The sequence below is a fragment of the Motacilla alba genome, chromosome 5, assembly GCF_015832195.1.
Source record: "Motacilla alba alba isolate MOTALB_02 chromosome 5, Motacilla_alba_V1.0_pri, whole genome shotgun sequence".
Lineage (NCBI taxonomy): Eukaryota > Metazoa > Chordata > Aves > Passeriformes > Motacillidae > Motacilla > Motacilla alba.
Window position 1 is genome coordinate 38,106,683 of NC_052020.1, and position 12,923 is coordinate 38,119,605.

The following is a 12,923-nucleotide window of genomic DNA, read 5'->3' on the forward strand; positions in this document are numbered from 1 at the left end:
GGGCATCATGACTGGGAAATTCTTGGCTTAATTTTTAACAGCTTTTTTTGAAATAATGTGATTTTACCTTCAGATTGGCACAATTGTTGATTGTCAAAAAGTTGCATACAGCTCTTTGAAGTACAATATATGATGAGTTGGTATAGATTAAAATGTCAATTACTAAGCTATTTATCAGTGGAGTTGGTATGTAAAAAGCAAGCCAGTTTCTTCTGCATTTTTTATGACTAGTCTGTTCTTTCTTCCACACAAGAAGTGCTAGGTGAGCATAAAGAATTGGGTTTTATTCAGGGAAAAAAAGGTCTGCAAATGATCTACTTCTTGAAGCGCTACAAAACTTTCCTTTAGCATGACAAATTATAACTTGCAAACTTTAATGCAATGTTTATGTTTTCCCCCTAAAAGTAAATATTCAGGCATCAGCAATTACCCACTGAAGAAAAAAGTTTAACAGTATTATGGTTTGAATTTTGAAGTCAGCTGTGTTTGGTGTGTTAGAGGCAGAGGCTTAAGTATTGTACAGGGATTGGCTTTCACAAGAACTGCCTTGGGGTCTGTGTATAATACTCTCTCCTATTCTTTTCCACTTTATTTTTTTTTTAATTGAATTGTGATCTGAGTACATAAAGAAAACCCTATGCAGAGCTGCCACTAAGCAACTTTAGCCTTTTATTAACAACATTCTTTTTATGGCATTGGAAATGTAGGAGCAGATGAATGCTATGCACTAAACGCATACAACAAACACAAAGCAATAAAGTGAGTGTGTTCTATCAGTGTTTGTTCAGATTGCTTTATCTATAAAGTCACATTTAGGTGTAAATTACTTTTAGTCTATAACTCCTGGTACAGACTGGTGAAAACTCTCAAGTATTTTTCCTATGATCTTCTTATCACTATTTTACTTTTTGTTTTTCAGTTGTACATCATAACTGAAAGTAGATGAATGGTAGCTTTCAAAAAAGAGCTAGGAACTTAAGTTGTCTGTTTCGTAATAGAACATGTCAACACTATTTTTAAGCTGACAGTGCACCCTGAAGCTACTGATAGTTTGCCATTAACCTGAATAAGAACTCTGTAAGTGCTTTAGAATTTGAACATTTCTGGGGATTATCTGCATTTTGTAACATGTATAAGCAGAGACCAATTAATGACACATTTTAAAGGCTTTCATGGCAATGCAGGGTTTTTTTCTTAATTTGGCTATGATAAGATTGACTTAGTTAGGAGTTGTGAGCACAGTCATTAAATTTAGTAGAAGAAAATCTCAGAGGATTTTGATTTCTAATTTGAGTGGATGACAAATACATATATGTTTGTATTTCTGTAAGGAGAGCAAGCATATATCCATGTGGTTAAATAAAACTTAATATATCTGTAAAACTTACTTATATTGAAAACCAGTTATTGTAGTGTTATAGTATTTACTGTATCTTCAGAAATACTGTAGAGCTGTATATAATGATCTCATATTTTCTTTAGAAGACTTGGCCTGTATTCTAATTTTACTTTTTTTAATGAGTAATGGGAAGTGATTTCTGCTGCCATAAATGGTTTTAGTTCCAACATTTTCCTCTTTTGCCTCCCGTACTCAGTTTATTTTATTTACACAGATGACCTCTAGGAAATAAGCAAACAAACTTTTATCCTGGGAGTTGTGCTTTCCTTGCTTCCCCCAAAGTTTCATGTTTGGAAGATCATGAAACACTGTTTAAACTAGAATGATTTCTAGCACACCTTCTCAGTACTGCTGTTTTAAAGGTGGTTTAAAAAGTATAGGAGATAAGTTTGCCAAAAGAATCAGGTTCAACTAAGAAAATATGTACACTGCTTTGACTCAGTAAACTCATACTTGGTATGGTTCATCTTCTTCATATTTACTTTTGCCCATATTAGAAAACAATTAGCTTACTAAACAAATTTGAGTATTTGGGATAAAAAAATCTACTTTGAGTCTCTCTCATTTGACTAAGAATTACATGATATTTGATAAGCTTGTTTAAAAATGGACATATCCAAATATTATTGTAAACACCCATTGATTTGTTTTACCTGCAATATAAGTATTTTACTTAGTTGGCTTACATAGTAGCTAATAATATTTGTTAATGTAATTTAACTGCTGTGAACCTTTACTGAACAAATATTGAAATTTATACAAGTCAAAGAAAGAGAATCTCTAATGACTTTTGTAAAAGCTTCCATTTAATAGTTAAGGAGAAAAGTTTATATGACATACCAGATGCAATTAACAGTAGATTTTACATTTAATAAAAAGAAAGAAGCATATGTATTTGCTTTATTCATTCCATCATAATTTGCATTAGAGCTGTGGGTGTTTAATGAGCAAATTCCAGCTAAAATGCTATATTGATTTTCTAAGTGAACTTTGTAATAGCTATCTACCTTACAAAAGCTCTCTGTTTACAATTGTTTTCTTTACTAAAAACTAAAAATGTTTTAGAATTGATGAGTTTAGCATAATGATTCTTTTAAAATAAAGAGCTCTTTTAGAGTATGCAGGGGTTTTAGTTACAAGGAGAAAGATGTTATTAAATTATTTTAAAAAATAAAGTTTATACAATGAAACTAAAAGTGCTGTACTTTTATATACTACAATATTTGCAAGCATGAGAAAACAATCCTTTTTTCTTAATTCAGTTCTCTGGGATTTAAATATTTTAACTCTTGAATGCATTTTATATATATATATATATATATATATATATATATATATATATATATATGAAATAGTAAATGACGCAATTCATTTTAGCTTAATACTAGACTACTCATACTTCATTTCTGCGTGTCATTTTCTTACATGAAATATGAATTCTGTACAAATTTGTGTTTCTTCTTGGTCAGGCCTCAAGACAGTAAGGATAGGGGTGGTTGGTATGCCACTAGAAGGTCTCCAAGGAAAACCTTGTAATGGCAACCAGAGCAATTGGTTAGAAAGCATCTGTATCTGTTTTTTCTTTGGATCAGGCACAAATTTTTATTTGGATCAGTGTGGCAGTATGGAGTTAGTATTTTGCTGGATATGTCATATCTTGAATGGAATTTAGAAGCTTGACTTGGTGTTACTCTCGATCAGTTTTCACCTCACATTTTTAAGAAGCATAGGGATGATAATCTGGATGATTTTTACTCTTTCTAATATGAAGGAATTTCATGTCACTCTTTCATAGACTCTAACTGGACAGCTTATACATCACTTCTTTTCCTAGATATGGTGCAAAATGTTTCGCTTTCTTGCTGCATTGAGACCTGAATGTGTATGCATTTCACTTATTTCAAGCATGCTGTGGTCCTTACGGTCCTGAACTTCTATTTGTGACTCATCCATAGTTCAGTGTGAATGGGGAATGTTCACAAAACCGGCAGTCATGTGACTGTCATAAGATTCCCTAGAGTAGGAAAAAAGGAATTTAAAAAATGTTAAATAGGAGTCAGAAATGTGTAGCCATTGGGTAACAAAAGCATCAAACCTAAATTCAGCTTTGGCTGGTGAAGAGATCAGGTGACTTAGTTTTCTATAGACCATTAAAATGAGCTAGATGAGGTCTTTAAGTATTTTTTAAATTAGTAATTTCTTTCAGAAGTGTCAGTATTGCTATGTTGTATTAAAATGCCGTGTATCTACTTATCTTTTTCTTTTTAACTTAGATTACTGTGCAAGCATCTTACAGGGTTTTCTACATCTTCCCTAATCTATTTTAGTATTAAACAATTGACTTGCAATATTACTTTAAAGAAACAGAACCAAAAGCCAGACACTTGTAATTGATATAGAATGACATAGAATTGACATTAATTATATGTATATAAATATAGAATTGACATGAATGATATAGAACTTTTTTATGTAGTTTGTGTATCTGGTCAGTGGGATATTTACACCAATGCTTTACTTTAATGGAAGGATAAGAAAACAACAAGAAAGAGTTGCTCAATTTAAGTTACTTTTCATAGCTGATAGTTAAAAGACAGTGGTTTGTAATACACTTTTGGGTGGGGGAAGGGTTCACTGTTCAAAGGCAATTAGCATCAGAGCTGCTGTCAGGGATGGTAAGATTTCAGCTAAGCAGGATGCTTAAATAACTTGAAAAATATATTTTTCTGAATGCTTTCATATTGTTACATGTGCATTACTTTGGTTTAATGACAAAGAGGCAAAAATCTGTTTTTTAAAAGCCTGTATAGTCATTATTAACACTGGCCATATTTATGCAGAAAGGGACTTAGATATGCCAAAAGACAGTCACTCTACATGTACATGTATCTTCAAGATCAATTGCAGGAGTCAACAAATTGTGGGGTTTCATGCTGTGGTGAGGGTGTTCTAAGGTGTGATAGAAGTAGTGCACTTGAACAGGCCAGAAAGAAGTTAGCTAAACTGGAAAATAATTAACCTCAGAATAGTAGTAAGTGCCAAATCTTCACTTATTTTAGACAACTTTCAATTCACTGCAGCAGTTGTTTTCAAGGTGAAAATTGCAAAGTGTTTCCACGTGAAGCTTTATGGAAAGGGTTCTCTGGGAAGTGTCTCTGTTATTATGCTAGATAAACTGACATAATTTACTGGAGAAACCATAGCAAACAAATACGTTTAGGTACTGGTAGGTGATAATTACCATACAGAATCAAACTGCCTGTATATTCCAGATCCAGTCAGGACATAGCAGTTGCACTGTAGTTTACCCAGGCAGTCATTACTCTGGCTCTAGTTTCCCTGCCATCACAGATCTCAGCAATCGAAGTGGAAGTCTGGTGAGCTGAAATTAGCCTAGGTTACCTCCTATGGTTTTTTCTTGTCCTTGCTGAGCCACCTACCTTTGCAGGTATCAGATGCATTCTCTGCAAGTGTTGCAAACTTATTGCTGGATACCAGCCAGTGCTAATGCAGTGTTGCAGCTGCCTCAGTCCTTTGTTTTTCCATTCCACATCAAGCAAAGTTTTCTTATTGCAAGCAGGGGAAGTAGATCTTCAAGGGAAAAAACCCCACTCTTCTTCTGGATTAAAGAGAATTTTATCAGTGTTAGTTTTTGCATACGTTTCAAAATCTGTGCTTCCGATGCTGAATTTCTTTTGGTGTTATTTGGACACAACTGTTACAGCTCTGACCTGATGAGTAGGCTTGTGGCTCCTCTGCAGACTTTTTGTGAGGGGAAGGACTGCACTTTCACAAGTAACATTTAGCCTTTCCCTCTCTGATTTTGTGTAATGGGCTCTTAGCCTGCAACATTTTGCTAGGCCTGCAAAAATACTTCCTTACTCCTCAGTGACAGTCTTCTCCCCAGCTTGAGAACAAGAAGATTCCTTTTTTCTTGGTACTGATAAAATGTATTTTGTGCCAGTAATATAGTTGCTACAAAAATGTGCTACTGTGTTTCTATTGTTTCATTCTGTAAAGAACAATATAATGTTTCATTATATATTTTACTATGAAGTTTTTTTGTGCAATAATGTACTGAGGTGAAGTAAGAGTAAAATAACAAATAAAGGCAAAAAAGTTGATCTCAATCTAGGTAAGAATGGAGGGACAAATGCTCTAGGCTTTTGGTAAAAGGGAGGAAGTAAAGAGGGAGGAAATCTTTCTCTGAGATCGTAATGACTTAAGCAGTGGTTGAGAGAGGAGCAGATAGTGCTGTAGGGAGTAAGGTAGCCCAGCAGCAATGCCTTAATAGAGAAAGTTCTTGAGAAATGAACATCAGAATTTGAAAAACACTATAGTGTGACGTCAGAAGACCATGGCTATACCCCAGTTTGACAGAGAGAAGGGACAAGGAGAATGGAGAATTCAGGAACCTATAGATCTCAATTGAGTTTTTTGAGGTTCCAGTAAGAGAGAATATAGTCCTCTGTCTTGGAGTGACAGCAGTCTTACAGCATCCTGAAAGTCCCTAGACATTTTGAATGCATGGTTTTATGATGACTGTGAGGGGAGATTTGCAGTATTGCAGAGGGAAATGATGAAAGTATGAATAAAGATTTTAGTGGAGGCAGGGTCGAGGTAAGGATTCTGGCAGTGTGCCAGAGATGGTGTTAGACATATTGACAGGGGAGAGGCAGGGAGAAAATGTAAGCTCAGGATGAGGAATGACTTGAAGGTGTTAGTTTGCTCCTAAGGATAGACGGTAAATCTTAGTTTATTGGTACCTAATGCTCCAAGGTCCATGTATGCTGTAACAGATAATATAACAGTATATTACACAATAAAGTAAAGGCTTGGCAGAGAAGGAGAGATGCCAGCTGTGCCACTCTTGTGATACCAGAGACAGACTATAAAAATATAGAATTTTTAATATCACTGTGCCACCCTGATAGGAAGCGGTCTGATGGTAGTAGTTTTAATATATGATTACTTTTAACTCTGTGTCCTAGAAGAAACTTGCTTGTGTCTTATATGATTCTAAACTTTAAGAATTACTTTTTCATTAAGCAAGTATTCAGAATACCCAGCAAATCACTTTCTTTCCCTGTTAGATTTTATAGGGGTGAATTTGAAAGCACATAGCTTTATTTAATACCTTAAAGTATTGACTGTAACAATTAACAGCAATTTAGTATTGTGTCTAAGATGCAATATAGACCTTATGCAGAATAATCCAAGGTTATTGGAGAAGTGTTGATTTTAGGAGAGGGTGGCAAAGGCCAATGTAGGTGCATCTAATAGTGCTTTTCCCTGTCAAACTTGTTTGTTAAACACACTTTTGCAGCTCTGGTGGAAGAAGTTTATTCTGCTCAACGGGAACGTGATGAAGCTGTCATGGCAAGGCTTAGGTTAGCCAATGAAGAGAGAGATGAAGCATTTCTGCGGGTCCAGCGTTTAGAAGAGTCTCTCAAAGAGTAAGTGTACATTTCCTGCACCATGTAAAAATGCTGTTGTGTCACTCTGTGACAGTTATAAGCTGCTCAACAGTGGTTATAGGAAAACTTAGCACATTATTATCTGTGCAATAAAATAGACTAGGGCTAGTCTTACTGTGTTATTGGTTAATTTGTTAGCAGTTTCATAAAACCATATTTTTCTCTGGAGACTGAGAGAAGGTGAATATTTTTGATTACAAAAATTAAAAATGTAATCAAAAGCTTCAGTATTGATTTATTGAGGGAGAAATAAGATGAATGTGACATTTTATAGGGATCTTTTGACACAGAGTACTAGAATGTCAGTCAAAAGTTGCAACATATAGGAAATCAATCAAGCCTTTAAGCCCACTAGACATTTCCTTCAGCAAAATTTCTACTAATTATATGGGTGACACAGTAAAAATATATGGGGTTTTTGCCTATCTTTAGTGTAGGATCAGTTTGTAAGGTAATAAGGGTACAATTAATAGTTCATGGATTTTTATGTATGCCATTTTAACACAACAGAAGTAGGCAATCTTATGTTAAACAGAACTAAGTCAGGAGAAAATTATCGAGAGTGGTTTCTTTCTCCCTTGGGATATTGGCAGCTGTTAAGCTACAGTTTGCTTCTCCATACAATCCTTGGCCATCTGACTTGTGATGATCTTGGTGATCATCTTTGTTAGTCCCATAAAGACTAGAGTGGCTGATAAATTTCTCTTACTTTTCTGCCAGGAGAAATGCAAAGAAACAAGCTTTCCATGGCAGGAGACTGAATAGGTGCAGTTATTAGTTTACTAAATGACAGGCAATGGTGTTTTAATTAATTGATTCTACTAAGAACACTCCTCTCTCAGGCAGAAAACCAGTCATCTTCTTTTGGGTATTTTTATACTTAGGGCCAGAGAATATTATCTAAATTAATTTCAATAATCTGCACATAGTTCGTCCACCATTACTCTGTAGAATTTACATGTTACTAGAGTAATCTTGTGTGTTCCCAGAGTAAAGAAAGTTTTGTATGTCTTCAAACATCACATGATCCTGTATATAAATAGTTAGCATAAACTCAAGATCTTTGATCTTAAAGCACTCAAGGAATGCATAAAATAATTATTCTGGTCAACAAACTTGGTCAGTGACTTGGATTTCTGACATATTGCTGTTTTTTCTGCAGTGGAATCCATAGACACATGAGTGGCAATTCTTGACACACATGAATCCCTCAGAACACCTTCACTTGTTTCCCTTCAAGCCCTTCTGTCTGCTTCACTCACTCTGCTTTACTGTTCTTGAAAACTGACTTAGTTCTAAGCGAAAGTATGAGAAAAGAGAAGAAACTCCATTTCTCAGAGAACATGCATAGTACCTTCGTTAAAAGCATGTCATTGCAGAAGGTGCTGGAAACACTGGTAATGCCAAAGTAGTACTTGTTTCCAGGAGAATCAGTAACTCCCTTGACTGATAGTTTGAAGCCAAGCTATTACATTTTATTGCTATCATTTAGAGAACAGAAGTTGTACTAGCTGTCATCCACTTGGGTGTTCTTTCTCATGCTCTATAGAGAGGTCTGATACCCAGATGCCTTTCACAGTCTCAGAACTGGTTTAAGAGATTTCCCTGTGGAGAACATCAGCTTTCTTTTCTAACTACCACCCTTGCTAGTTTCTTGTTTCCTTATGGTGGTTGTTCAAAAGGTCAAGTTCCCTGTCTCAGATATGGACCACATAGAGGTTTGGGGGTTTTATAAAGAACATTGGCTACTTGTGCCACACTCATCAAGTTTTAGAGCACAAGTCACTCTTCCCATCTGCTTTGGACTTACTCCAATCAGAGAACTTTACAAGAGTGCAATATTGAACAGACTGCCAACCTTTATCAAATGCTTTAATTCTTTCTTTAAATTAGCAGCTGGAGCAGTTCTGTTCTCATTATTTAACTGTAACAACTAAAATTCTTTCAGCCCTGTTGGCCCTAGGGGTTATGTTATCAGAATGTGTTTAGAAGTGGGGGAGGAGGAATCCTTGGTTACTGCTGTTTAAAATCATGAGGGTTTCAGTCATTGTCTATGCACAGCGCAGGGACACTTAACAGGGCAAATACACAGCTCTGGATGCTACTTTTTTTAAAATACTGTCATCTAAGGAGGTGTTTGTATCCCTGCAGACAGATCCCTTGTGGCAGTAATCTGCTGAAGGCATGCTTATGGCAGAAGATCATATTCTTTTTTTCCGCTCCCATTTCTCCCTAAGGTATCTTGCTTACCCAGCCTGTTGGTTGGCTGGGTGATTTTGTTGACCCACACTTTTAGCAGTGTAGAAGTCCTCTGGAGAAGCTGGGTCAGTCCTGCCAATTTACTTTGACAAATACTGTTCTTTCCATTGTGAATACAAACTAGCTGGAGATCCATTTTTAAGTCTCACATGAAGGGGTACTTAGAACAGTGTAAAAACCTAAAGCAGGATCTTATACAGGATCTTAAAGCAGGACCTTAAAGCTGGACCAAGGATCCAGCTCTGAGAATTTATTATAATAATATAATAATTAATTATGTTTGGGTTTTTTAAATTATTTGTGTTGCTTTATGAATAAAGTCAAACCCAGCAAAGGTTAGCTTTTACTTTGTTTTGTTTAGTTCTGGTGCTGACTGAATATGTTGGAGTAGTTACTGCTTGTGAATGCCATATAAATATAACAGCTGTTATACACCGATAGTATATTCTGAAATATTTCTTTTTAGTTTAAAAATTCCTATACTGATTGATTTGCTATGCCTTATGTACTGTTATCTGTAAAAACTAATGGAAAATGTAGTAGCGTGCTATCAAGTGTTCTATAGTATGTTTTAGCTAAAATCATGGCTTTGGAGCACTGCTGTGAAGAAGATGTTTAATAGTACTGTATCTGTCTTAAAATATCATAGGTTACTTTTAGTAGAAGTCACCATTAAGTAGCAGTGGAGTGGTAAGGTAACTTTAATATGCTCATTTTTCCAGAAGAGAGATCTCTGTCCATTTAACTAACCTTAGGTAAAATAAAATGTGTACTATCCCATTTATTAGATTTTTGTGCTATCACTTACTGCTTTTACACAGCCAGTATTCAATGCTGTATGACTAAATTCCTCGTATCATCTTTGTATTTGACAGGTCAACATATGTTCTGTTGAAATAGAAAGGGAGGAAAGTGCAGGCAGGTTTGTTCCTGAATTAAATGAGGGCCTTGCAGAGAATTGGCTTAGCTTCCTATTTTATGCAAGATATAAAATCAAAGTATTTTTAAAGTTACTTCAACTGGTTTGGAATTTTTCCCTCATTTTGGAAGAACGAGGTGGAAAAAGAATTCCTTAAAAATGAAAAAAACCCTATCAACAAAAGTCATGTTCTGTTTCATTTGGGGTGCAGTAAAAACAAAACAAAACAAAACCAAAAAAAACAGCATGTAAAAGTTGTAAGCCCAGAAATAAATAAAATAAAAGCATCAGTCATTTCTATCACTGGGGAACTTTTTTCATCTAAGCACATATGAACAATTGATCCTTGTAGTCATATATAGCAGTAAACATTAATAACTTAACAGTCTGAAGTCAGTGCTGAAGATATGGAGCATTATTGAAAGATGGAGTCGAGCAGGTGGCACTTTAATATGTTCAGTGTCATGGTTGACTCTAAAGACTAGTAGAATGAAATTACTTGAGGTTCTAAAGATTTAAAAAGCGAACTCATTTTGCTGCACTAAGGAAATGCTACTGATCAGGCTTTCTGTGTCCCTTTTTTCTAGGCTAGAAAATATTAACCCTGAAGAAAATGACATGGTAAGCCATTCTCTGAGGAGATTTCTTGATGTCAGTCTTATATCTTAGAGGCTTAAGTTCAATTGAGTGGGTTTCAAGAACTAAGATGTGGGAAAAAGAAGAATTGACACACTAATAATGTACATCTTTGCTGCAATATGAAAATTCAATAACTTCACTCAGTCAATTTACAATTCACATGTGCCTATTAATTAAAACCCTATATTAAATAAAATATATTAAAACTTCATGTCTGACTAACATATAATGCTGTTGGTAGACATTACAGGAATTACTGAACAGAATAAACAATGCAGACACAGGGATAGATATACTGAAGAATGGAGCTATAATTCTGAACCGAATACACAGGACCAAAGAACGTAAAAAGAAAATAATAGCTGAGGAAATGAATGCAGTAATAGAGCAACGGGATGCTGCTTTATCTCAAGTAAGTCTCTACAAGTATATAATCACTCAGTAGAAAATTTCTTTTTTTCTTCTTTTTTTTCTTGGAGGGGGGCAGGGGTTTGTTTACTTTTGGGGAAAAAAATATTTTGTTTACTTTTCTCTCTTGAAAATCTTAAAGGAGAGCCCTTGTAGTAAATGTCTGATTACTAATCAACTTTTTCTTCATGGTAGTAGTGTCCATTAAAATGGCATCACTGTGTTTCATGAGAAAAGTTATATTTGTATTTTTTGCACTTCATTACTATCTGTCTTCTTTCTAAAACAAAATAGTTTTCAGTGAGTTGACCAATGTAAAAAGCTATTAAGGACTTAGTTTTGCAGTATGTTGTGTTGGTGAAATGCATTGGATGACAGTTAACTGGGACAAAAGGATTTATAAAAGGTTATAAGTAGCAAAAATATACATTAAAGGAAGGTAATAGTACCACATGCAACAATGCAAGTGATTCCTCCCTTTGTTGCTTTACATGCAGGAGATAAAAATCAGCATGTGGTCCTTGACTCTCAAAGTCTTACCCATCTACTACCTGACTTGAAAGAATCTGGGTTCTTTTTTCTGCTCAGATCACTCATTGCCTGCAATTCCCTATTTTGACAGAACAGTAATTGTCTTCATTCTCTTCACCATAAAGAGAGTTTTCTTGCATTTCTCATCTCATGGAAGAGTTTTTCTGTCATTTCTTTGGTTTGAGTTTAGGCTTTTTACCCACCATTTTTAATGGATTTTTAACTCAATAGGAATAAGTTGTAGGGAGGAACAGTCTGAGTAGGGAATATATCTCCTGAGAAAAGATTTTAGACTGGATGAAGCTCCTTATGCCAGGCAACAAATTTAATCTGACTCTTTCAATATTGAAAATTTTGATTTTTAGTGTAAGTAACCAAAGTTGGCCCACATGTAATTAATTTCTACTAAATTTAAAGTCAGGTTCATGATCTTTAATGATACCAACAATGTTAGTTGAATTTATGTTCTATTGAGAAGTCCTCTGATAAAAGTGCCCCTCTACAAACACTGTAATTTTCATGCTTTTTTCAGTCATTTTTTGCATCCTCTCCTACTTTAACCTTGAAAGCCCCATCTGCCTGGTGGTACTTAAAATATTTTTTTGTGTCTGTCAAGAGTATGTATTGCAAAAAATCTTAATGTATTATTGGTGATATTTTACTTTCTGAGTCTATTTTTCACCTTTTATAATAATATTGCTGGGATGTTTCCCAGCACAGCTACTGGGAATTGTCCAACAGCCCTTCCAAAAGTTTATGTTATTAATTCTTGCGCAGGGCATTTGAAAGGTGAGCATCTTGTAACAGGAAAGCTTTCAGCAAAAGAGAAGGATCTCTTGATATTTTTGTTTTCATTATTTCAGTTTTTGGTTCTTTGTTGAAGTGGACTTTCAGGCATACTTGGACCATGAAACTTCTGTGAATGTCAGAAGAATTTCATTGTCAGGCATTGTAATACACATTTTAATTTAATTGATTTTAAGCTGCCTGTTTAAGGAGTAATGTTTTCCAAATAATCAGCTTGAAAATTAATAAAGATAATGATTTTGGATAGTAATGGCTCAAGTGTCACCACTAGTAAAGCCATCTTTAGGCATATCAGCAAAAAGCACAGGTAATGTTAACTAGATACTGCAGCTGAAAAAACAAATTAATAGAATAATAAATCCTCACAAAATGAAGATGTAAATATTTGATATTAAGCTGTAGCACTACGATACCACTAGCCATTTATAGCGCCATTGTTTTAAATTAATTGTTATTAATAAAACTATTCATCATGTGTTTTCAA

At 34.8% G+C, this 12,923-nt stretch overlaps 1 protein-coding gene across 9 annotated transcripts in view; it reads left to right on the forward strand.

The window, feature by feature from the left end:
- Positions 1-12,923, forward strand: part of MIPOL1 (mirror-image polydactyly 1) — a 186,719-nt gene that overhangs the window by 55,947 nt on the left and 117,849 nt on the right. For all 9 annotated transcript variants that reach the window (XM_038137478.1, XM_038137483.1, XM_038137485.1 and 6 more), the window contains 3 exons: positions 6,726-6,855; positions 10,642-10,675; positions 10,935-11,105. In XM_038137478.1, coding sequence (XP_037993406.1) covers positions 6,726-6,855; positions 10,642-10,675; positions 10,935-11,105 — 335 coding nt within the window. The remainder of the gene's footprint in view (positions 1-6,725; positions 6,856-10,641; positions 10,676-10,934; positions 11,106-12,923) is intronic.